The sequence below is a fragment of the Pantherophis guttatus genome, chromosome 1 (genome assembly GCF_059756535.1).
Source record: "Pantherophis guttatus breed Tessera chromosome 1, ASM5975653v1, whole genome shotgun sequence".
In the NCBI taxonomy this organism is placed as follows: Eukaryota; Metazoa; Chordata; class Lepidosauria; order Squamata; family Colubridae; genus Pantherophis; species Pantherophis guttatus.
Genome location: NC_142063.1, coordinates 12072144 through 12099412, shown reverse-complemented (window position 1 = coordinate 12099412; position 27269 = coordinate 12072144). Strand labels below are relative to the sequence as shown.

At 42.3% G+C, this 27269-nt stretch overlaps 1 protein-coding gene across 1 annotated transcript; it reads left to right on the top strand.

Annotated features, from left to right (window-relative positions):
• Positions 1-501: 501 nt before the first annotated feature.
• GNA11 (G protein subunit alpha 11) lies at positions 502-27053 on the top strand. The gene is made up of 7 exons (XM_034422687.3): positions 502-875; positions 10601-10785; positions 12276-12430; positions 13782-13910; positions 18538-18667; positions 23488-23641; positions 25909-27053. Exons 1-7 carry the CDS (start codon positions 740-742, stop codon positions 26097-26099), a joined length of 1080 nt encoding a protein of 359 aa, XP_034278578.1. The 5' UTR covers positions 502-739; the 3' UTR covers positions 26100-27053.
• The last annotated feature ends 216 nt before the right edge of the window (positions 27054-27269 follow it).

The window sequence follows — 27269 nt, the reverse complement described above, 5'->3', positions numbered from 1 at the left end:
AATAAATTAAAAAAAGAAACCTAAGAAAAAAAAAGGGCGGGTCTCACATAATAATTAAAAAACCCTCTCTGCCTCCTCACACGCCAGCAAAACCTCCCGGATTTCTTCCCACCCCTCCTCCGCTCTCGGATTGGTCGTCGTGCGGCCGTCGGGACCAATCCTTTCCTTGCTCAGCGGCGGCGCCCCGCCGTCCCCGCCTCCCGCCTGAGGGGGCTCGCTCGCCCATTGGCCGAGCCACGTCGCGTCTCTCCGTCCCGCGCGGCCAATCAGACCCGCCCGGTGTTTTCTGTCAGTCACTGTGTGGTGGTTGGAAGGGAGAGGCGGGGTGGGGGTGGGGGGGGAGAAGGCCGTTACGCACCCACCCACCCGCGCGCGCGCGCCCGCCTTCCTATTGGGCGCGGCCGCCGTCCGTCCCCGCTGGGTGCTCGCAGGAAGGTTCGGTTGACCGCGTGTTGTGAGGCGAGCTGGGAAGTTGGGTTGGCGTGACGGGGCTGGGTCGCCGTCGCTGAGGGGGCGGCGGAGCAACAGCAACAGCCGGAGCCGCCGCCGCTGCGGCCGGGCGGCCGGGAGCGCGAAGCCGCCGCCGCCGCCGCCTGAGCAGGCCCTTCCTTTCCTCACCCGTCGCCTTTCTCTTCTTCTTCCTCCTCCTCCTCCTCCTCCTCGTCCGCCGCCGCCTCTTGTGGCGGCGGCTGCGGCGGCTCCGCCCGTGCCGGTGGCAACAGCAGCGGCGGCAGCAGCCATGACGCTGGAGTCCATGATGGCCTGTTGCCTCAGCGACGAGGTGAAAGAGTCGAAGCGCATCAACGCCGAGATCGAGAAGCAGCTGCGGAGGGACAAGCGCGACGCCCGCCGGGAACTCAAACTGCTCCTGCTCGGTCAGTCCGGCGGGGAAGGGGAGAGGCCGAGCAAGCGGGGAGGAAAGGCGGAGGCGACGCTGCCTCTTCTGGGGTGGGAAGGCCCCATCCCCCTTGCTTCCCCCCCCCCCCCGTCCTCCCCAGGCTCTCCGGAAAGGCCGGCTCCCCCCTCGGCTCTTCGGCCGGGCTTATTTCTGCTGCGCATTTCCCCGCCTCGAGCGACGCCCGGCTGGAGGGTCCTCCTTCCCCGCTTCCCTCCCGAGGGCCTGCGGTGCCCGCTGCTCCTCCGCGGTGGCATCGGGCGGCTCTTTTTGCTTCCCTCGGGGCGAGGGAGGGAGGGAGGGCGCCCCTCGGGGTGGGTCCCTGGAAGGGTCACGTCTGAACATCCCCTGTGCGTGGACACGTGTGTCGGTATAGGCGGCTGGGTGACTTAAATGCGTCTGTAAGGGAGATCGGTGGATGTAATCGTATCTATGGACAGGTGTGTGTGATATATATACAGTTATATGTATACATGTATGTGTGATATGTGCACACAATTATATGTATACATGTATGTGTGATATGTGCACACAATTATATGTATACATATGTGCATGATATATAGGTGTCTGATATATATACACACAATTGTAAGTATTCCTGTGTGTATGTGTTCTATACAAACACAAGTATACATGTTTGCAATCATGTATAGACAGGTGTGTGTCATGTGTGTGTATGTGGATGGATGTGTGTGTGTGTAAAATGTGTGCGTGTATACATGTGTGCATGTGATATATACATGCCTGATAAATGCACACAATTATTTGTATACATGTGTTATATTTACATGCTTGATATGTACACACAACTATTTGTATACATGTGTATGTGACATACACACAATTATATGTACACTTGTGTGTATGATATACAAACACAAGTATATATGTTTGGAATCATGTATTTACAGCTCTGTGTGATTATACAATTATATGTAAATGTGTGCATGTGATATATGTGCATGTCTGATAGGTGCACACAATTATTTTTATATGTGTATGAGAATTATGTACACATGTGCATATGATATACAATTGTATATGTGTGCAATCATGTATAAATGCAATCATGCATATGTGTGTGCAAATAAGTATGAGTTGTATACACAATTTTATATATGTAATTATATGTATATTAAATATGCAATTATTTATATATACAGTTATAGATTAGTGTGAAATATGCAGTATTGTGTATATACACAGACGTGCATCTGCCATCGTTTGCATGTATCTCTGAGCACCTTCTTCATTACTCTACTTACTATTTCCTTTCTGGTAGGTGTTTGTCTTCCTCACTTTCTGTGGGTCCTGCTGGTTTCAGGTGGCTTTTCTGCTTTTCTTAATGGTATTTATGAGAGAGATGCTTCTTTTTCTCTAGCTCTGCCTGCCTGCCTTCCTCTTTGCTTCTGTCTAATCCACCCTGCCCACCTCCCTGCTCAAGCTGAGTGTCTGAAGGGTCCTTTTCCACTCTCTGTTTTTTCATCCTCACAAGGGAGAGAGCTAGGACAGGCCTCAGAAGGGGTTCAAGGCTTCTTTGCTGTCCAGGTAGACCGTTCAAGTGCTCCTTTTCTTAAGGGGGACTTTTACATCCCTATTATATAAGGAGAGGGGATGGTTTCTTTTAGGCAACATCCTTCATCATCTTTGTGGGTCCTTAATATTCACAGCAACCGTCTGAGGTAGAGTCAAAAAAGAGAGAGTTTCATTTCCTCCCCAAAACCTCCCCAGAAATTTCTTGAAATCGAAATCTGTGTAAGGGCCTTTTTCTCTTCTTCCTGCATTTGTCATTCCTTCATCCTCTGAATCCCATGTGATATTAGGGTGGGATTTATTTGGCTTCTATTTCCACCTCTCCCTCATTTCCTGACAGATCAGCTCAACATATTCTAAGCATATATCATTGCTGGGCCTGTTCGATCATTGATTGTGTGAGGTTTTACTGAAGCGACTGTAATTGGCACCGGGAATAATTTTCTAGGATTTGTGTGCATTAAAATCTTGTTGATTTTTATATCCTCATTTGCACCCTTTTTCGGTCTTTAACTTTCACTCCCTGTCATCCAATTATTTGTGGGGCTTTGCATCCTATTTCAACCACTCTTATTTCTGTCACTTTCCCAAGTGTTTTCTCTATTCTAATTCTGTGGTGGTCAGCTTTTTTTTTTTTAAATAACATTATTATCAGTTTGTTTTGTACTTTGCTTTGCCTGGCTGTTGTTGGGTATACATACTTAGTAATATCTCAAATGCCAAAATATTGGAGTTTGTTTAGAAAAGAAGATGGAGAAAAGAGGGGAGGGAGGTTACATTGATTAACATCAAACTCTTACAGGAAACTCTGTTCTTTGCACTCTGAGCAGGAGTTTTAGAATGTAAGGAACTGCAGTCAGTTTTGTAAAAAAAAATTTTTTTTCCTGGAGTTTGTTATTACCCATTAATTTGAGATTAATATTCCACTATCCTCACACCTCTTAGAAACATTGCATGTTTGAGCATACACTTTTCTGGCCTTGTTCATTCTGTCTCTTCTTTCCAGAGAAGGGATGGTAATAAATTTAACATGCATAATTTGATAAGGCACAGAGAAGCGGTTGATAGGCTTATATGCAGGTTGAGGATGGCATTTCTCAAACAGAACCAGGTGATTAAGAAACAGGAAAGAAGTTTTGAAGTAGCCATGGTAATAATTCTTAGATGCGTGGTCTTAAGTAATGGGAATTGGCTAATCCCGGTGGGAGAGGAACCGGGTATCAAGAAGAGCAGGTACAGTCAGAATCTTGATGGAGAAGGCTATAATTTCACTGAGGGACCTTGTATGATGTGCATGTGCTGGGATCTATATTCCCTAGCCTAGCCAATAGCCCTCTTGTTAGGGACTCTTCTTGACTACTGGCCGCCTTCCTTTTATATAAGTGTTACATTCCCCCTCTCTCTAGTAAAAAAAAAAACCCTTCCTATGGCAGACATAGATTATAAGATATCCGTCCTGCCCATCCTCCTTTAGCCTTGTTTGCAACCCTTTAGATTCCTTCCGTGTTGTTTTTCTATAATTTATATCCTGCTTCCTAGCTAAACGGATCTCACAGTGCCTTTTCTTTGCCTCCCCCTCCCCCTGTTCCAAAGTCACCCCCTTCATAATTGTCTCCATCTGTGTGTGTGGAATGTTTCCCTTTCTCTCAAAAGCATGAAGTCTAAAGCCTCTATCCTCTTCTCCTTTCCACCCTCTCTGGTGACTTTTCCTTTGGTACAGTGTCTGCCAGTGCTGTTTAGATACATTACTTCCTCATACCTAGCAACTTTATTTTCAGTCTTCCATGCTTTCAAAGGAATTTGCTCTCCTACTTTCTTTTCTATTGAGCTATTCCTTCTCCTCTATGTCATTTTTGACAGCTTTCATCACTGATGTTTACAGTGATGTGAGTCCTCCCATACAGCTTTGTGCAGTCTTTCTTTTGCTTCTCTTCTGCCCGCCTGCTTGCCTTGTGTCCCAAATGAAACATATTCAGGTGAGGAAAAATATTTATGAACTTTAAGCCTTAGCAACATTTTTAAAGATTTGGTTTTAAACTTTAGCTTTCAATCCTGAATAAGGTTGAAAATAGGTCTGATGAGGGTTGTGTTCTTGTTTTGGGGGCTTCTACCTTGGAGGTTTGATTTTTAAGTCTTTTAAGGCCTGCATTGGGCAACAGGTGACTTGCTTAATTGTAAACATCAGACTTTGCATTCTGGGTTCACAGAATGGTGAATTTTCTTTCAGTTGCACTATTAATCCATTTCTTAGTTGAAATAACCTTTTGGGGGAAATAAATCTCTGTCACTTCAGATCTTATGACGTTGGTGTTAGTAGAACATTTTTTTTTAAAAAAGTGCAGAACTGATTTGTAAATCTCTGTTGCTCCTAAGAGTCTTGGATTCAGATTTAACTCAGGCTGGTTTCCTGTTTTGAATTCGGGATGGAGTCCATCAGTCCCAGAATTAATTTTCAACTACATTGATGTTCTGTTTATACAGCCCAGAGCTAAAGGGCAAAAACCTATCAGTGGATTCAATATTTTAAACTTTTTCAAAATTTAATGAATATTTTTCCATGGTAATTTTATAAGGTAATCCTTATGAAAAGAGAAATTTTGAAATGTGGATCTTGTTGCACTGTGGGTGCTTATTATAGTTGTGGAACAGGAAATTTCCAGTTATAATACTACATCTTTTTATATTAGTGTTTCTCAACCTTGGTAAGTTGAAGATGCATGGACTTCAGTTCCCATAATTCCCCAGCCAGCTTCGGAGAGTTGAAGTCCATCTGCCTTCAACTTGCCAAGATTGAGAAACGCTGTTTTATATCATTAACAATTAGTTTTCCCCATAACTAACCTTTGCCTTCTCATGTTTTGGTTCCACACTGTATTTCTTGCCAGACTTTAGCCCTCATCCAAATGATTGTGGTGTTTCTTTTACCTCTAGTAATAACTATTAAAACAAATCTTTTGCAACTAGTTATTGCTGTGTAGCATGATATAACATTAGTATTACTGTGTATTTTAAACATTCATTTAAAAAAAACCCCAATAATGACATTACTTTTGAAATACACTTACTTTGATAAGTAATGATTCTGTGTTTGTACGACAGTTTAAGTTACAGGCATAGTTATTGGTGTGCTGACTTCAATTCTGGGTTTTATGTCAAAGAGCATAAAAAGTGGAATATAAAATAGCAGGTAGTAAATAACTCTTCACCATTGGAAGATACAAAAATTTCAACCTCTCTAGCAAAAAACACATTATTAAAAAATTGGTCTCATATAATCAAGGCAGTTGGCTACAAAACAAATTTGCAGAGTGGTATTTTTTTGAAATAGTTTATTAGATTATGGAGGAGGGCTAATTGAAAGCAAGTGAGCAAAAGGTTAATTGAATACACTGTTGTCTCCATAATGCAGAGCTTTTATTCTATGATATTTGTTTGTATTTCTTAAAATTACATGGACACATTGATGAATGGTTACTGTTTGGTGTTTCTCTAAAAGAAAGAAATCCTACATCCTTGTACTTTGTTATTATTGCTAGCCAGAATGATCATGGAAATCCCCTCAGATCTTGTCTCATGAGTGTACACAATTTCGTGTACCGATATTGTGTTAGATTATTTTGTGTTCTTTGGCATTGTTGTTTTGCCCCTTATGATTGCATTTGTTAGTATCCCTTAAGTGACACGGTATGTATCTTTGCTCAGCTGGGATAGAAAACATGGTGCTGTTTTGTCAGGAAATAATGACCAATTTTTAAAAACAAATTCTTTTTTTAGCTAATAGTGTGCTAGAAATATTCTGATCTGACAATAGGAATGGATATAGGATTAAATCCTTGTAAATAAGTTCACACCAATTACCATCCTTAAGAATTGTTTACTAGTGACTAGTCTGAGATAGTGACATGGCTATTAGATTCTTAGCAAGTGAGCTAAGAGAAGGCTTCCAACTATCCAAGCCAAATCTCCAAACTTGGCAACTTTAAGACTTGTGGACTTCAACTTCTAGAATTCCTTAGCCAGCATGGCTGACTGAGGAATTCTGAAAGCTGAAGCCAACAAGTCTTAAATTTTCCCAAGTTTGGAAACACCTGAAATAGAGCACTGTGATTTGTTATTGCTGCTCATCTCTGTATGGAATTTCTAAGGTTTAAGCGAGAAGCTTTGCTTGTCAGAATATTTGTCAAGTTTAATTTTTTTAAAAAAGGTTTTATTTAGGTGACCTTCAGAAATGTATTACCATGCACAGTTCTGAAGATAATGCAAAATTTTTTTTCATTAATTTGCAGTGTTTCTACATAAAATAAAAGATGGTTAGGCAGTGTAGCTCTTGTAACACTTCCAGGGGATGGCTACAAATTACGGTACTTTACAAATGGCTGAAGAGTTGCAGAGTTTTCGTTTTCTTGTCTGAAATCTCACAACACTTCACGCAAGAACTCTGTAATGTTGTGGAATCTTGGGAACAAAATTGCTACAGTCTTGGCAAGTTTGGGGCAATTTTTAAATTTTTGGACACCTACGAATTGATTGTAGGTAGAAATAATTTCCATTTTTTTTAAAAAAAAATCTTTTTTGTATATAACACTTGTTACTATTTCTGATTATTTAAAGCATAATTATTTTTAACTATTGAGAATTGTTCAGATATACTACACTATTTTGTTTTTGTTTACTGAATATAGGAAGTCAGGTAGTAGCCTCATTATGGTTATGAAGAACATTTAGAACTCCAATTGTTGGTCACTCTATTAAATGTGCCCACATTTTATGCTTATGAGGAAAACTCTCAGCAGTGCCAATCTGTCACTGAGCAGTAGCATCATCTGGAGGAAGTTACGATGTGCACGGATTCCCTCCCAGTCCACTGGAGAATCCTTAAAATGTCATCATTTTAAAACCGTTTTCCCCCTAAGTCGTCCTGACTTGTCAACGTTGATGTGTGTGCGTGAGAAGGAAAAGAATAGGCTTTTCTAATTGAGCTGTCCATTGTTTGCCAAAGCAAAAATCTGTTCGTTCTGTGAGCATTTTTTTAAACACAGCATAAGCTGCTAATTTTTACCACTCACTTTTGCCCTGCCAAAAAAAGTGTGAGTACTCATATAAAGTACTGCTGGTGTGTTTCCTTTAGAAGTGTTATCTTCTATTTGCATAGGAAGAAAATTGGTGAAGTCATGTAAACATATCCTAAAGTTGTTGGCTTTAGTTTCTAGAGAGGAAGCAGGTTGGCAAGAGACAACCTGGTGTGGATCTTGTCCAGTCTTTGGATTGCTGCAATCAGTTGTTGGCTGATGTTTTGGTTGGGTGAGGCAGGAAGAATTACTCTATTACTCACACTGGGATTAGAAGCTAGGTTCCTAGTATTTATACCAGATCTAGATAGTCCACAAACCTCACATTTCCTGCCATTCAGAGGCCAATGCTGGCCACTGTGACTCCGCTGTATACCTGAGGAAAACTCTAAAGATTGTGCAGCCACAGGCCTTGTTTGTTACCATTTATTTGGCCATATTTGTCCTGTCGTAATGTAATTGAAATTTAGTGGCAGGAATTCTAGGTTTCTTGCCAGTTTAAAACTACCCTGGAGAGAACAGCCTTTGTAAAGTTTGGTGCTGGCATCTAGTGGTTATTCAAAATTATTCTATCTTACACAAGAATGCATAATTCTGAGGAGAGATATATAAGGAAGAAGATACTGCCTCCTAAAATTTTAATATGGGATCGTGGCAGTGGTGGGTTGCTCCTGGTTTGGCCCGGTTTGGCCGAGCCGGTAGCAGTGACGCTATTACGTCACCGAACTGGTTCTCTTTCTTCGGGAGCTGGGCCCTCCCGCCCGCCCCCGCGTTATTCCGACCTTATATTTCTTCTTTTTTTTGCCCAGCTGAGAGGTGCGGCAGAGCAGATTGTCGCACCTCAGCTGGGCAGATTCGCAACACGCTTGCGCAAAGCACAAGTTTGGCACGCAGGCGAGCGAAGCGAAGAGGCGATCGCGCACGAAGTGCATACACAAAGAGAACCAGTAATAAAGCCGGTTAGAACCCACCCTTGGATCGTGGGCTTTGAAAATATTTTCCAGAGCCACATACATACATACATACATACATACATACATACATACATACATACATACGGATTTATTGGCCATTCAAAGTCTTGCCATTCCAGTAAAGTTTGTGAACGTATTTATTACCCAACCCAGTAGTTTTTCAATCAATCAGAATAGAGCTGGAAGGGACTTTGAGGTCTTCTAGTCCAACCCTCTGCTCAAGCAGGAAACCCTATACCATTTCAGACAAGTGATTGTCCAGTCTCCTTGAAAACCTCCAATGATGAAGCACCCACAACTTTTGAATGAGATGGAATAGAAATATCTTTATACATGAAAGGACACAGCTGCTTTCAAAGGGTTTCATTCAAATAACACAGAAACGTAGAATCTCATATTTTCTCAGTCTGCCTCACTGCTAGACCACTAGAAAAGGGTTATATTTTAAATAGCCTGTGATAATTAACTTGTATTTTCATGGGTTTTTAGCATGGGGTTGAAGGTTTGCGAAGCACTGTAAAACTGGAAGAGCTAAAGTTTGGTCAGGAAAGAGAAAGAAAAATCTTGAAAGATAGGCCAGCAATGCAGAGCTTAAATATTGTTGAAGGGATGTTTTAAATATTCAGAGTACTATTGAGAAGCAACATATAAATATCTAAAATAAAGTGAGAGCATACTGGCTTCATTTACTGTACTCACAGTAGCACTTGAAAAGTACATATATGTATGTTCCTCACACAATTCTCATAATGGTAAACTATGGTTTGGAATTTCATCCCAAACCCCTACTGAGAAAGAGAAAAAAAATCACCTTGTCAAAAACACCTTTCCTTGTTTGAGTAAAGAATTAGACCTACAGATCAATAGAATGTTGCAATCCCTCTTTTCTCACAACAAACACAATTAAAAGACTGGCCAAGGGAGGCTAATTTTCAGGGCCTTATAGGGAGACATGTCCCCTGACTGCATCTGGGAATAAGGTATGACTAGGAGGGAGCCAAACTATGCCAGTGACAAAGTACCAGGTGATGTTGAATCTTTTGCAAATAGTCAGAAAAGTAAAATATTCCAAAGGAGATGATTTTAGGCAAAAGGCTTAGAAGAGCCTCTTCGTTTTTCTAGATGACTGATTTCTGAGGTGTACAACAGCCTTTCTGGACAAACCTTTGAGATGAAATTAAAATTGGGAGTTGCATTGTTAGCCAGTATATCAGCTTCCGCATCCTGGCTTTTTTTTTTTTTTTTTTGATAGATACTGTAACAGTGTTGGATAACACTATTGTAACAATAACAATACTGTACCAGCATTGGATCATGCTAGAAGTTGTAATAAGCATGCCTCTTAAAAGCTTCCAACACGGCATGTTTTAAATGTTCCACTGTATTAAAATTAAAATACGGTTTCCATCTTTATGAAGAGTCAGCCAGGAAGAGTGGATTTTTGACAAGTAATCAGTCAGATGGTTTGGGAGAAAGTTGTTTGAACTGAGCAACTGAGAAAAAGTGATCCCATAATTTGAATAGTTATCATTTATTGTATTATTTATGAGAGCTTGTAATTTACCCAACTTTATAAATGTGACCAGGAACCAAGCAAGATAAATGCCATTCTAGGCTCCAGAATTAGTTTCCGTGTCAATGCTTGATCTCGGGATCCCACTGTGCCTTAGCGCATGTGCAGAATGCTTTTCTCCTATCACAGAAGTAATATAAAATCTGTTCCTGTCTCCATGCTAAGCTTAGGTATGCCGTTTGTCTTTTTCATTCTCACTTTCTTCTTTCAGTGAAGATGGTGCATAACAGAGCAGCTTTTCACTACAGGGTGGGGTGATTTGAAGGGTAACAAAAGTTTTTGAGTCCTTCCATGGAAAGGTCGATTGCAACATAGAATTAACCTTCCTTCTGTTTCAAAAAATGCCAGCTTCTATTATAAGCATACCATTTTATTTTACAAGGCTTTTTGTAGGCTGCTTTATCCCCGTGTTGTTTGGCCGGCTCTTAAAAACAAATTGTATCATAAAAATTCATGCCAGAAAATAAAGCAAGAGAAAAAGAAAACTTCCATTTAAAGTTGCTGTGTTTTAAAACCTATTTTATCCTATCCTGTCCCACATTTCTTTTTCCAGGCACAGGAGAAAGTGGGAAAAGCACCTTCATTAAACAGATGCGGATAATCCATGGCTCGGGCTACTCTGAAGAGGATAAAAAGGGTTTCACCAAACTGGTGTACCAGAATATCTTCACTGCCATGCAATCAATGATCAGGGCTATGGAGACCTTAAAGATCCTATACAAATATGAGCAAAATAAGGTGAGGCTCATCGCAGCACAGCAGTCTGCATTTCTTTGTTCTTTTTTTTCCTCCTCATTTAACTTTTCTATTAGTTCATCAAAGTATAAAATACAAAGAAAAGAGAGCATGACGAAGAAAGAAGAGAGGGAGGGAAAAAGAAGGGATATAGTGTAACAGGAGAAAAAAAGAAAAAGGCACCGACTCCCCAATTCTCTTTAGCACAGTAGAAGATAACAACATTACAACCACAACTTTTTGCTTTTACACAACGATATGTACCTCTGTGATGTATTCCGATAACAATAAGCCTGTCTGGTTTACAAAAACAGAAGTCTGCATTTCTTTGTCCTGTCCACTTTGCAGAGGTGGGCTGCACAGGTTCTATAATTCAGAGGCCTCAAAGAGCAGTGCAAACTAGATTTAGGAGTTGGCTTTTGTAAGAATCAAAGTACGGGCAGTCCTCGAGTTATGACCACAATTAAGCCCAAAATGTATGCTGCTAAGTGAAACATTTGTTAAGTGACTTTGCCCCATTTTACAACTTTCCTTGCCACCGCTGTTAAGTGAATCGCTGCATTTGTTAAGTTAGTAACACGATTGTTAAGTGAGTCTGGCTTCCTCGTTGATTTTGTTTGTCAGAAGGTCGCAAAAGGGGACACTGCAACCGTCATAAATACGAACCTGTTGCCAAGCTTCTGAATTTTGATCACGTGACCATGGGGATGCTGCAACTGTCATACGTGTGAAAAACGGTCATAAGTCACTTTTTTTCAAGTGCCGTTGTAACTTTGAATGGCCACTAAATGAATGGTTGGAAGTCAAGGACTACTTGTATATCTGTGTCTGGGTAGTGAGGCAGAAACCTGTTTTAATCTATTTTATCCCATGCCATTTTATTGGATGGTGCATGCCCTGGTCTAAACCAGGGCTGTTCAATCTTGGCAACTTTAAGACCTGCTGGCTGGGGAATTCTGGAAGTTGAAGTCCATGGGTCTTACAGTTGCCTAGATTGGACAACCCTGTTCTAAATGAAAAGGTGTTTTTTATGGGCGGAAATGCTTTGGGAAACAACTGCGGATTGATCACCGGCTGAATTTTGCACTGAATCCTCCTGCTCTGTTGGTGTTAACATGCAGCTCCAGCAGTAGGATAGGAAAAGGAAATGAGTAAATAAAAGCCCCCCAAGGTGCTTTTTCAAGAGGCAACTGGACTTTCTGGTTTTTCTTTGAAGATGTTTCACTTCTCATCCAAGTAGCTTCTTCAGTTCTGAACTACTGAAGTTCTGAGAACAGAATTGAAGAAGCTTCTTGGATGAGAAGCGAAAAGCCTTCGAAGAAAAACCAGAAAGTCCAGTTGCCTCTTGAAAAAAAAACACCTTTGGGACAACTGTACCCTGGATGACTGAGAATCTCCATAGAGTGACTAAAAGTCAATTCCTGCTGAAAGGGCGTGGATAAGATCCGAGTAAGCCATTAACACCAGATTTGCTCTCTCCTCTCATCCTGAAGGCCAATGCACTACTGATCCGAGAAGTGGATGTAGAAAAGGTTTCATCCTTTGAACAACCCTATGTAAGTGCAATTAAGACATTGTGGAATGACCCAGGAATCCAAGAATGTTATGACCGGCGGCGAGAATACCAGCTCTCTGACTCCGCTAAATAGTAAGCCAACTTATTGTCGCTTTTTTGTATCTTTCCTTCCTGAAAACTTAAAAGAAAGAAGGACTTTAGGAAGTTCCTCTTGTTGAGTAGCCTGAACTTCCTTCTATGTACTGTATTTTTCGGACTATAAGACGCACCCGAGTATAAGACACACGAAGATTTCGAAGAGGTAAACAAGAAGAGAAAAGTATTTGCCCTCCCCGGCCCCCAGGAGCACTCTGCAGGCCTCCCAAACCCTCTGCATGCCCCGTTTTTGCGGAAAACGGGCCTGTTTTTGGCAAAAACAGGATGCACGGGGCGGGGTTTCGGGAGGCCAAAAATGGCTGTGTTCGGTGTATAAGACGCAGCAACATTTCCACTCTCTTTTGAGGGGTGGGGGGAGTGCCTCTTATACTCTGAAAAGTATGGTAGTTTTAATCCGTTGGTTTGGTTCTTTCCTCTGGAACTACAGAAACCATTCCGCCTATGTAACAAGCTCTTACATTATTTCGCTATTATGTATTTGACAATGTTGTATCTGCGTTCAATTGTGCCTTCTGCAAACTAGGCATACCTGAATCATTCTGTATAGGGCTTGGTTTCCAGTCTCCTTTGAATCTTGCTAGCTCTCCTCTGAATCTGCTCCAATTTGTCCCTGCTGCTTTTGAATGGTGGTGCTCAGTATGAGAGAAATAGGGCAAAATAGAGTAGATTGTTGCTTCCCATGTTCTGGGCATAGAATGCACCCCCAGGATAATACTTGCCTTTTGAGCTCCTTGGTCTTAGATTGGAGTAAAGTGGTGAGGAAGAATCGGTGTTGAGGCAACGTCGGTGGGGTGGAAGAAAATATTTGGATTTAAGATTTTGCAGTCTTCATCTGCTTGATATTGATAGTCATCTTGAAGGAGCTACGCAGAACCCATTTGCCCCTCTGGTGACGGTCCTTCCCTCTTGTCCTTACGTTGTGGTCCGAGTAAGGCCATAGTTTTGCTGTTTGTATTGATCAAGGTTTCTTTTGAAATCTGAAAAGCCTCAGGAGCTCATGTTCATTTCTGCATTCGTGTTTTCATGCTGAGTAGCATCCAAGTTAGATTCCTTGGTCCATGCATCAAAAGTTGTGTAGATGGGATCCCCAATTGTGTGCAATTCTTAATATCTCTGGACTGGAGACATTTGGTGAAAATTAAATATGAAATGTACCACCCTCTCTTCTATATTCTTGGATGTGGGATATTGTTGGAAAGCAGCCTTGAAAGTTTGAGCAACAGAGCAGTCCTTCTGTATCTCTTATAATCTTCTCTCTTCAAAGGCATTTAATGTGGCTGCCAAACTTAAGCCTCTTTAATCCCTCCCTCATACATGCTTTTTGCAGCTATCTTACCGATGTGGATCGTATTGCCACCCCAGGGTATCTCCCAACCCAACAAGACGTCCTGCGGGTCAGAGTCCCAACAACTGGGATCATAGAATACCCCTTTGATCTTGAGAACATTATATTCAGGTAACTTTCTTTCATGGACATCTGATATTTAAAGGGTGCTTTATATAAAAGCATAATATGATTACATGTGTCTATGGAGTTTGGGGAAACAAATGCCTTTTCTTACCATGTTTCTCTGTGTCTTGTTGATAAATGAAGCCTTCCCAAGAGATTGTCACTTTAATGTGGTGGAAGAACTCTCTAGCTTTTATAACCTGACCACAATGTCATCAGGAATACCCTTCGTAACATTATCTCATATGGGAGCCAGCTTGGTCTAGTGGTCTCAAGGCATTGGGCCAGAAACCAGGACAGGAAACTTTAAACATGAAAAGGACAAGAAAAGCAATATAATTTTTTTAAAAAAAGGAAAATGTGCAGCCAAGATAAAACTCCTCAAGAACAATTAAGGAAAGGATGTAATACAGGCTTATTAGAAGGAAGATGGAGAAACTATACAGAAACCTTTAGTGGGAAACAGGATTATAAAACCACAGAAACATTTATAGAGAAATTAAATTTGACATCACCGGAAAGTGAGGTATGACAGGCAGTACAGTAAGACAATACAGGCGCAGCTGTAATGCCCATTTAAATGTTAGGAGAAGAGTTAAAGAGTAAGAACAAACAAATATGTTGTCAAATACGTTATACAAAAATATGGAACAAAACTTTAGACAATACAGGATGGCTTATTTTGTTTATTGATTATATGATTGCTTAGTTTATGCTAGAATGTAGAAGATATTAAGGCTAATTGTGAATCAGAACAATTGGTTGTAGTACCATTAGGGCAGGATATTCAACTTTAGGACCTGTGGACTTTAACTCCCAGAATTCCCAGCTAGCTAGCTGGGAATTCTGGGGGTTGATGTTCACAGGTCTTAAAGTTGCCAAGGTTGGACACCCCTGCTTTAGGGGAACTAGAAGTTGCTGAATGTTGAGTACTTCAGAACAGGAAAGGGAGCAAGGCAGAGATTCATGTTATTATTCTCTCTGTAAATTGCAGTGAGTTATAAGAATGGCAGGATTAGAAAAGTGGGAATCAACAATTATTGTGGCAGGGTTGCTTAAGATACGCAGGTTACACTCGCAGAAAGTAAAGAAGAGCTAGAAAACCTAATTATAAACACAACAATGGGAAGTGACTAATCTGAGTTCATGTTAAATATTAAAAAGATAAAACCAACGTGAATTTGCTGTTGCAGAAATGAAGGAAGATGGGGGGGGATGTATTTGTTTTCTTGGGCTCAGGAATAGATAAACATAGTAGAGCTTGCTGGAGACATAAAGAGGAGATCAATCTTAGGAGGGAAAGCAATGACAAACAGAGATAAGATTAGGAAGGATTTCTATGACAACGATCATAACAATAAAACAGCAGTTTTCCCAATGGTAATATATGGCTATTAAACCTGGAGCTTTAAAAAAGAGCGAGAGAAAGAAAAGTCGCTTTTAAATTACGGATTTTGAGATGGTTACGGGGTTTAGTAGTCCTCATATTTTGAATAGCAAGAATTAGTCATTCAGTCATTGTGTCTGTCTGTCTCTTATATTTGTTAACCCCCTCAGTCATAAAAACCCTGGGCAATGGACTACCGAGTAATAACAAACCAAATCTTTATCACCAATAAAATAATCAGTCAAAGGTAAAAACAAAGACGTACAGAGGAAGTGTCTTATGCCAATCAACTGGAGCTTTAAAAAAAAAAACTCATTGAAAAAAGGAAGGTTTTCATAATCTTCCTAAAGAGAAACGAAGGTGCCTGAACCTTCTGAACCTCTTTTTGGGAGGTGCCTTCAAATCAGTGGATTCCTGGTGATTGTTAGGACTAGTCCACACTGTTTTGGCAAGGTTTTGGGAAACAGTTTGCCAATAGCTCCTTTCTGATGCAAAGAGAGACCAAAGTTACCCAGCTTGATTTTATGCATGGAAGTGGGGAACTAGGACTCATAGATTCCTGGTTTCTAGCTCAGCGTTTTTAACCCACTATACTAAACTGATGCACTGTGAGCCTCTAGGGCAGGGGTGTCAAACTCAATTCCATTGAGGGCTGCATCAGGGTTGTGTTTGACCTCTGGGGGCCAGGGGGCGGTGGCCAGTTCCACGTCACTCATCAAGGTGCCGTTTTCGGTCACGATGGCTTCCTGCAGCCCTCTGCTGGCAAAAACAGAGCTCAGGGGAGGCCATGCGTGGCTCTCCCAAGCTCCATTTTTGCTGGCAGAGGCCCCATGGGCCGGTCCTTCACTGTTTCCAGGGTGGCCCCATAAGCCAGATCTAAGCACCCTGCAGGCCAGATTCGGCCTGCGGGCCTTGAGTTTACACCTGTGCTCTAGGGGTAAAACATTCAACAACATGAGCTCTGTTGCCTTATCCAAGTTCCATGATCCTTGCAAGGATGAGAGGCTCCTTGCAGTCTTTATTTATTTTATTTATTTATTAATTTAATTTGTATACCGCCCTTCTCCCTGAAGGACTCAGGGCGGTGTACAGCCAAAATAAAACACACAGATATAAAATTTAAAAAACAATTTAAGAAATATTAAATAATTTGGCCCATATCTAATTAAAATAAAACTACCCGTTTTGGACATTTAAAAATTAAGAGTTAACGATTAAAAAATTTAAACATTAGGCCAGCCCGGCTTGTTGGAATAAAAGCGTCTTGAGGGCCCGGCGGAAGGTGCATAAGTTGGGAATCCTCCGCATCTCGGGGGACAATTCGTTCCAGAGGACATGCTCAGAGTGAATGAATGGCAATAATTAGGGCAATAATAGCGGTAAAAACAACAGGCTAGAAACCAGGAAACGGTGACATCTAGTCCCATCTTAGGTACGAAAGCCAGCTGGGCCAATCACCAGGAGACTGTGAGTTCTAGTCCCGGCTTAGACATGAAAGCTGGCTGGGTAAATTGGGCCAATCACTGGGAGATGGTAAATCCTAGTCCCAGTTTAGGCATGAAAGCTGGCTGGGTGACCTTGGGTACAATCACCAGGCGGCTGTGAGTTCTAGTCCTACCTTAGGCAGTAAAAGCCAGCTGGGTAACCTTGGTCCAGTTGCGCTCTCTGAACCCCGCTCACCTCACAGAGTTGTTGTTGGTGGTGGGAAAACAGGAGGAGGAAGGAATATTGTGTGTATTCCCCTCTTGAATTATCTTTGAAAACAATAAAGGCGGGATGTATGTAAATAGATAAACAAACCAAAAATTCACATGCTTTAGATTCACGTGTTACATGAGCAAGGGATAGTTTAGGAAAAAGGGGTGGAAGAGGACGAGGCAGAAATGCCGTTCTGCTCCTGAGGCTGGAAAACTGCAACCCATCAAGGTAGGGAGTAGATTGATTAGAAGAGATGACAGCACAACAAATAGGTCTAAAACCAGAACTGTTCTTACTAGGTGTACTACCGGGGAAATACAACAAAAGAATTACATACTTAATGTTACATGTAATAACAGCAGTGAGAATCACATATGCACAAAATTGGAAAAATGAAAGTATACCGATAGATGAAAAGGTAATAAAGAAAATATTAGAATGCGCTGAAATGGACAGGTTAACGATGGAAATTAAGGATAAAGAGGAAACAGAGCATTAGTTAACATGGGACTTATTGTACAAATGGTTAGATAACAGGTGCAGAGATTAGTAACTTAACGAAAGAAGATTGACAGAATAGAAATATATATAAATATAAATATAAGCATATATACTATAAGTAATGTTACCATTGGACTGTACTCGACTTTAGTTTAAAGTGTATAGAGTGACAAGTGTATAGAATGCTATGGTATAACTATGAGAATAACGGTTATAATTAGGACGTACAAGATTATATTTAAAAGAGACTACATTGTATAGGGGCGTGCGGTGGCTAAGATGCTGAGCTTGTCGATTGAAAGGCCAGCAGTTTAGCGGTTCAAATCCGTAGTGCCGCGTAACGGGGTGACTCCCGTTACTTCTCCCAGCGTCTGCCAACCTAGCAGTTCGAAAGCACGTAAAAAATGCAAGTAGAAAAATAGGGACCACCTTTGGCGGGAAGGTAACAGCAACTCTTCAGTATAATGATGTTCAAGAAGAGCTTTTGCATAAAAACTGGACAGTGATCAGTTGCCCATTCTTTCATTTAGTTGCAGTGTAATAGAGTAGAAGCCTTCAGGAAAAAGATGGACTGTAGCCGGGAATCTAAAGGAGCCTTGGTAGTACAGTGGTTTAAAGTACCCTGTTATTAACACAGCTGCCTGCAATTACTGCAGGTTCGAATCTTACCAGGCTCAAGGTTGACTCAGCCTTCCATCCTTTCTAAGGGTGAGGTGAAATGAGGACCAAGTTTGTGGGGGCAATAAGCTGACTTTGTATAAATATACAAAAGTATGAAGGCTATTGCTTAACGCATTGTAAGCCGCCCTGAGTCTCCGGAGAAGGGCGGCATATAAATCAAATTAAAAAAAAAATAAAATAAGCACCACTACACAGAATATCTTTCTCACACCAGCCTTGCTGGTCCCCGACAATTCTGCTGTTGCAAACGTATTGGATATTCTATTATTATTTTTTAAAATTTGATCTTGGGGATTGGGAACATTGACGGATCAATGAGCATTCACTGTTGTTCTCCCCCCACCCCCCCCCGGTCTGTCTCTTCAGAATGGTGGATGTTGGTGGGCAAAGGTCAGAAAGGAGGAAGTGGATACACTGCTTTGAAAATGTAACTTCCATCATGTTCTTAGTAGCTCTTAGCGAATACGACCAAGTACTGGTGGAATCTGATAACGAGGTAAGCAAAGTGACTAGCGGCCGGCCTTGGCATGCGGGGTTTGCTCTGTCGTTGATGGTGGAGCGGCTGGAAAGCTACCTTGTCGAATACTTTTAAAGAGATGATTTGGGACACACTAGCGACATCAACATTTGTCACCTTTCGTCCTGGAGCACGAGAGTGAGCAAAATGACGTTAGAAATCCTCGACTTGCAACCATTCATTTAACTGTTCAAAGTCACACCACCACCGAAAAAAGTGACTTATGACCATTTTTATGACTGTTAACAGCATCCTCATGGTCACATGATCAAAATTCGGTCGCTTGGCAACAGGGATGTATTTATGACAGTTGCAGCATCCCATTGGGGTCAGGCGATCTCCTGTTATGACCTTCTGGCAAGCAACGTAAATGGGGAAGCCAGATTCAATTAACAACCGTTTTACTAACTCGACTACTGCAATAAGTTAACTGCAGCAGTTAAGTTTTAGACAGGAAAAGGAAAGATCTAAAATGCGGGGGGGGGGGAGAACTCGCTTAACAGCTGCCTTGCTTAGCAACAGAAAGTTTGTGGTCAGTTGTGGTTGTAAGTCGAGGACTACATGTAGTTTACTTCACAGGTCCCTGTGAGCTGTTTGCAACCGGGTTGTGGAAATGGCAGGCGAGCATGTGTACACGTGCATCCTCCATTTGTGCGAGTGCATGCACTCACACACGTTCCATTGGTGTGAGGGGTGGGATTGCACGGAAATATTCCCTCCACCGCCTCCTCCGCAAAGCTGGCAATATTGGGAGACTCTTGGTTTACTCGTTCAGTTGCTGACCCTGCAGCCACTTTCCTCTGAACATTTGAATATGTACATTTATCTATATATACAGTCATGGCCGTAAATGTTGGCACCCCTGAAATTTTTCCAGAAAATGAAGTATTTCTCACAGAAAAGCATTGCAGTAACACATGTTTTGCTATGCACATGTTTATTCCCTTTGTGTGTTTTGGAACAAAACCAAAAAAGGGAGGAAAAAAAGCAAATTGGACATAATGTCACACAAAACTCCAAAAATGGGCTGGACAAAATCATTGGCACCCTTTACTTAATATTTGGTTGCGCACCCTTTGGAATAAATAGCTGAAATCAGTCGCTTCCGATAACCGTCAATAAGCTTCTTACACCTCTCACCCGGAATTTTGGACTACTCTTCCTTTGCAAACTGCTCCAGGTCTCTCTTATTGGAAGGGCGCCTCTTCCCAACAGCAATTTTAAGATCTTTCCACAGGTGTTCAATGGGATTGAGATCTGGACTCATTGCTGGCTACTTCAGAACTCTCCAGCGCTTTGTTGCCATCCATTTCTGGGTGCTTTTTGACGTATGTTTGGGGTCATTGTCCTGCTGGAAGACCCAAGATCTCCGACGCAAACCCAGCTTTCTGACACTGGGCTCTACAGTGCGACCCAAAATCCATTGGTAATCCTCAGATTTCATGATGCCTTGCACACATTCAAGGCACCCAGTGTCAGAGGCAGCAAAGAACCCCAAAACATCAGTGAACCTCCACCATATTTCACTGTAGGTACTGTGTTCTTTTCTTTGTAGGCCTCATTCCGTTTGCGGTAAACAGTAGAATGATGTGCTTTACCAAAAAGCTCTATCTTGGTCTCATCTGTCCAGAAGACGTTTGCCCAGAAGGATTTTGGTTTACTCGAATACATGTTGGCAAACTGTGGTCTTGCTTTTTTATGTCTCTGTGTCAGCAGTGGGGTCCTCCTGGATCTCCTGCCATAGCGTTTCATTTCATTTAAATGTCGACGGATAGTTCACGCTGACACTGATGTTCCCTGAGCCTGCAGGACAGCTTGAATTGCTTTGGAACTTGTTTGGGGCTGCTTATCCACCGTCCGGACTATCCTGCGTTGGCACCTTTCATCAATTTTTCTCTTCCATCCACGCCCAGGGAGATTAGCTACAGTGCCATGGGTTGCAAACTTCTTGATAATGTTGCGCATTGTGGACAAAGGCAAATCTAGATCTCTGGAGATGGACTTGTAACCTTGAGATTGGTGATATTTTTCCACAATTTTGGTTCTCACGTCCTCAGACAGTTCTCTTCTCCTCTTTCTGTTGTCCATGCTTAGTGTGGCACACACAGGCACACAATGCAAAGACTAAGTGAACTTCTCTCCTTTTTATCTGCTTTCAGGTGTGAGTTTTATACTGCCCACACCTGTTACTTGCCCCAAGTGAGTTTAAAGGAGCATCACATGCTTGAAACAATCTTATTTATCCACAATTTTGAAAGGGTGCCAATGATTTTGTCCAGCCCATTTTTGGAGTTTTGTGTGACATTACGTCCAATTTGCTTTTTTTCCTCCCTTTTTTGGTTTTGTTCCAATACACACAAAGGGAATAAACATGTGTATAGCAAAACATGTGTTACTGCAATACTTTTCTGTGAGAAATAATTCATTTTCTGGAAAAATTTCAGGGGTGCCAACATTTACAGCCATGACTGTATATAAAAGTGAAATACCACACAGGCATCATCACAAAATCTCCAGAACCGTAAAGCCTACAAACTTGAAATTTGCCACGTATGTTCCTCTTGGCTTCTAGGTGCTTGCTGAAGAAAGGATTTTTCGAAATGACCCTCAGATCATTAGTATTTCTGATATTATTATTAACACGCTGTGATGCTAAGGAGTTCTATTCCCCCTCCCCACCTGAAAAGAACTCTGTTCCAACTGCCACTTGGGCGTGGGCATGGCTAACATGTGACTCATCCGGCCTGTGGGCTAGGAGTTTAGACATTTTACTCCCCACCTGAAAGGGAGAGAAGGGGATAAGATAGAGGCTTCTGTGGGGCAGGCCTGAGGGAGAAAAGGGGAGAGGAGAGGCCGATCTGCAACTACTCATTAATTTTCAAGCTATAAATGTCAAGCCCGATCACATAGTTTCTTGGCGGAGCACAGGTATCCGGCTAGTTTATACATATAGGTTTGTCTAAAGTCATCTGCAGGGAGGGAATAATGGTTGGGCAAAGAAGCTTTTTAGAAGACAGCCCTGTCCCCTGAGCAGCTTCCTTCATCCAGCGGAGGTCCCTCAGAATAGCAGCCTTATCTCGGCAACAACAAAATTTTTTGAAGCCCCTGTCTTTCCCAAGTCGTATTTCTTGGCTCAAGATTTTTATTTATTTACTTATTTATTTTAAATGGAGGTCTTATAGACGAGCTGCCTTAGAGGAAGCACTGAGATGTTCCTTCGGTTCTCTTTTCCGAGAAGGACCCAAAAAATATGGGTGGGGATCCAAGTTTGCTACTTGGCTTTCGAAGTGATCATTTGTGCCCTGCAGAGTTCTTCCCTGGGTATTGGGCCGTGAGGCCTGGTGGATGCCGAGGTTCTATTCAGGGGTGGGCTTCAAAAATTTTAGCAAGGGTTCTCTGCCCGGTTGCTGGGTGGGTGTGTCCTAGTCGGCCTTCTGCACCACAGCGGGGGTGGTGGTGGTTTGCCCTCCCCGGGCTCCAGAGGCTTTGCTCGAGCCTCCAGGAGAGTGAAAACAGCCTCCCCAGGCTCTGGAGGCCCTCTGGAGGCTGGAAATGGGCCCATTTCCAGCCTTCCCATACTTCCGGTAGGCCCATTTTTTGCCCTCCCCGAGGTTCCGTGCATGCCCTGCACTTACCTGCATCCAAAATGGGCTGTGTGGGGACTCCAGGGAGGGGAGGGGAGGGGTGGGTGGGGACATCCAAGAGTGGGATTTGGGGGTTCTCCGAACTGCACAGAATCTTAGCTAGAGGTTCTCCTGAACCCCTGCGAACCTCCAGCAGCCCACCCATCCCTGGTTCTATTCCACCCCTTCCCGAATAAATAGAACATCAACGAACATTTGCCTTTTTTGTCCCCGAACCTTACAGTCCATTCTCCCCTCACATGAAAGCAGCAAGGAGACCGGTCTGGGTACCCATTTATAATACAGTTCTGGCGAGCAGGCAGACTTGAAGTTGTTCCCCTGCGGTCAATTGTTTGCTTATTTTAACCTTTTTTCAGGATTTCTAGATACTGTTATCTTTCTGAAAGGAGTGTCGTAAAATCAGGAGGAAACAAAAACCTCGACAAGCAGGGGGAAAAAGACAATGCAAGGTGTACAGGTAGTCCTCAACGTACGACCACAATGAAAGCCCAGAGAGATTAAGGCAGCGTTTCTCAAACTCAGCTACTTTAAGATATGTGGACTTCAACTCCCAGGATTCCTCAGCTGCATGGCATGCACATAGCTTAAACGTTTCTGAGGTTGAGAGACACTGAATTAAGGCATGGTTGAAAATGATTGTGGCAAACACTTTTATGAGACAATGGGGGACAGTTGTACAGGTGGTCCTCGACTTATAACAATTCATTTAGTGACCGTTCGAAGTAACGGCACTGTAAAAAGGAACTTACGACCGTTTTTCATACTTATAACGGTTGCAGCATCCCCATAGTCATTTGATCCCCATAGATCAAAATTCAGAAGCTTGGCAACTGACACACATATATGACAGTTGCATGTCCTGGGGTCATGTAATCACCTTTTACGACCTTGTGACAAGCAAAGTCAAAGGGGAAGCCAGATTCACAAGAGCTGGGTTACTACCTTAACCACTTCAGTGGTTCACCTAATAACTATGGCAGGAAAGGTCGTAAAATGGGGCAAAATTCACTTAGCAGCAGAAGTTTTGGGCTTAGTTGTGGTTATAAGTCAAGGATGATCTGTGCAAGGCTTCTCCAAAATGATGTAATCCTTGTTTACCTGTTTGTTTATTGTTTCATCCCTGGATCTTAAAAAAAAATCTGCTTTTCCTTATAGAACCGTATGGAGGAGAGCAAAGCCCTTTTCCGGACCATAATCACCTATCCCTGGTTCCAGAATTCCTCTGTCATCCTCTTTCTCAATAAGAAAGATCTCTTGGAAGACAAGATCATGTACTCTCACCTTGTGGATTACTTTCCAGAGTTTGATGGTAAGAAGTTGACTTTACAGGAATTAAAATAGAGGATCAGCCCTGCTAACTTGTGAGGCCACGTCCAGTAGTAGCACCCCCTTCTGTTTGAGGGCAGCTTCAGCAAAGCATGGGAGGCACCTCCGCTTCAAACTTTTCCATTGGCCTGCTAGTTTGTAGAGGTGGATCCAAGAGGTGGTTGCGGTAGAAATATATTTTTCCTGAGTGTTCCCTCTTTCTTGAGCTCCCTGAGGGAGAATCCCAGGAAATATGGTTGATATCTATCTATCTATCTATCTATCTATCTATCTATCTATCTATCTATCTATCTACCTACCTACCTACCTACCTACCTACCTACCTACCTATATCTCTATCTATCACTATCACTCTATCACTATCATCTATCTATCTATCTATCTATCTATCTATCTATCTATCTATCTATCTATCTCTCTCTCTCTGTCTGTTTGTCTGTCTGTCTGTCTGTCTGTCTTTCTGTCTATTGACTCAGCCTTCCATCCTTCCGACGTCAGTAAAATGAGGACCCAGATTGTTGGGGGCAAGATGCTGACTCTGTAAACCATTTAGAGAGGGCTGTAAAGCACCGTGAAGTGGCATATACCGTGTTTCCCCAAAAATAAGACCCTGTCTTATTTTTTTATTTTTTTTGAACCCTGAAATAAACACTTGCCCTTATTGCCATGCATTCAAAAGCCCGATTGGGCTTATTATCAGGGGATGTCTTATTTTGGGGGAAACACGGTAAGTCTAAGTCAAGGGTTTCAAACTCAATTTCATTGAGTGCTGCATCAGGGCTGTGGTTCACTTTGGGGGGGTGGGGGTTGCCAACTGGGTGGGGGTGGCCAGTTTGACGCCACTCTCCAAACTGCTGGCATGTTTCCCCTTCGCATTGGGTAGACCAGGCTGAAGCCACGCTGGCCCGATGTTTCCTCTTTGTATTGGGTAGACCGGGCCGAAGAGACACGGGCTGGCCCCTTACATTTTCCTGGACGGCCTTGTGGGCCGGATCTGACTACATCGCGAGTCAGATCCGGCCCCCGGGTCTTCAGTTTGACACCCCTAGTCTTAAGTGCTACTGCTTTGGCTATTTTTGAACCTTTCCTCCGAACTCGGGAAGCTAGCATTTAGGATGGACAGGCAGTTGGGCTGGGCAATTTATTTTCTGAAGAGGCCACATGAGAAACTGGGATAGTTGTGGAAGGCCGAACCAATATTGCTATGAAGGTGCTTAGGCACGCATGCAAGCACATAGGTAAATATAAAAAAAATTGTTGCCTTCAAAATAAAAGCAGTGCAGTTGTCCTTGACTTATAACCGTTTATTTAGTGACCATTCAAAGTTACAATGGCACTGAAAAAAGTGACATTTTTCACACAACCGTTGGGGCATCCCCATGGTCACATGTTCAAAATTCAGACGCTTGGCTACTGACGCATCTTTATGACGGTTGCAGTGTCCCGGTGTCATGTGATTGTCTTTTGCGATTTTCTGACAAGCAAAATCTATGGGGAAGCCAATTCACTGAGCAACCTTGTTACTAACTCAACAGCTGGAGTGATTCACTTAACAGCGGTGGCAAGAAAGGTCGTAAATTGGGGCAAAATGCAACAAATGTATCTCAGCAGCAGAAATTCAGAGGCTCAATTGTGGTCGTAAGTTGAGGACTACCTGTACTGCCTGCATGGCATACGCTTATTTGCATATGATTTCTAATTTCCGATCGACCTGACACAGGCCAGTAAAATGCCCAGGTCTATCCTAGAGGAGACAATGATATTTGGGAAGAGTAAGAATGAGTTCCATCCTTTTGAAGTTAAGCATTGGAGAATACAGGTAGTCCTCAACTTACGATCACAATTGAGCCCAAAATTTAAGTGAGAAATTTGTTAGGTGAGCTTGCTCAATTTTATGACTTTTCTCGCCACATTTGTTAAGTGACTCACTGCAGTTCCTAACTTAGTGACCCAGTTGTTAAGTGAACCTGATTTCCCCATTGACTTTTCTGGTCAGAAGCTTGCAAAACGGGACACCGCAATCGTCATAAACGTGAGTCAGTCAAGCATCTAAATATAAATCACGTAACCCTTGGGGAGGATGCAACAGTCGTAAGTGTGAAAAATGGGAATAAGTGACTTTTTTTCAGTACCATTGTAACTTTGGCCACTAATTGAACTGTTGTAAGTCGAGGACTACCTGTAGCTTGCTCTTGATCATAGCCTTCTGTTCCTTATTATAATCCTGGTTCTCTCCCGTTCTGTCTCCAGGCCCGCAGAGAGACGCTCAAGCAGCCCGGGAATTTATCCTCAAAATGTTCGTGGATCTCAACCCCGACAGCGATAAAATTATCTACTCTCACTTCACCTGTGCCACAGATACGGAAAATATCCGGTTTGTCTTTGCCGCCGTCAAGGACACCATCCTGCAACTCAACTTGAAGGAATATAACCTAGTCTGACCTTGAACGAATCTGTCCTCTTCTCCCACCCTCCCAATCCGCCCCTCCCTTAATCTCCTCGGGAGACCTTTTGTCGTGAAGAAAAGTAAGACAAACGAATCCCACGAATTTAAACCAACAGGAAAACAATCTTGATTTTTAATGATATAATGATTGCAAATTGTCTGATCTGTGGAGTGGCAATGTTTTTTTTTTCTTTTTCTTTTTTTCTTTTTTTAAGCACACCGTTACCTTCAGTTTCGTGTCTGCCCCACAGAATAGCTGATTTTTTTCCCCTCCTTTTTAAATAGCTTTTATTTCACAGTTTAAAAACAGTGGAGGGACATGCTTCACTCTTTTTCCCTCTCTGGCACCTTGTTGATTTCCTGCTTTGTTGCCAGCAGTCAAGGCGGTTTCCTCTTAGACTTTGTACGTTGCATTAGTAAATCCTTTTTTTTCCTGTCTGATCTGGCGATAAACGTGTCCCAGAATATCAAGCCAAAATAATGAGCTTTATTTGGCTGTGGGAGTATAAAATGCAGCTAGGACCTTCAGCTTGTGCCATATAATGCCTCTGGTGTGAGTCCTGCCCCCCCCCCCATACATCTTGACTGTAAGGATACGTGCCGAAAGGGTTTACCCTAGATGACATCATAAAGAGGAAAACCCAGTTTATTTGGCGACAGCGCAAAACAAGCCGTCTTTTGGTTCCCGCGTTCCTTTCTTGCTTTTTCCGCTCTCGCTTTTGTTTTCTTCCCACCACCAATTGCGAAAGTTCTATTGAGACTGTGATTTTTTTTTTAAATTATTGTTCTACACATAGTTTGCTACATGTGCTATACTTTTGTTTCTTGACTACCAACCAAGCAATAGCTATCAAGCCTGAGGGAAGTGCCTGATTGCTTTTTTTTTTTTTTTTGGTTATCTTTTGTTTTTGTTTTCTAATTTAGAGTTTAAGGAAAAAAAAAAAAGAAAGAAGAAGAAAGTTTAACTTGCTTCTCACCCAACGTGAGAAAATCCCTTTGGTGGAAATCTGAAATCTGCACCAGATTTTGGGCCAGAAGGAAGATTTGAGGTTTTGACTCATTCTCTTGGCTCTTTTGTGCATGTGCGTGTGTGTATGTATGTGTGTGTGTGTTTTGCAAATGAACCCTTTCGGGTCGGGGAAAAAATCCTGACCCAGTGTTTGGG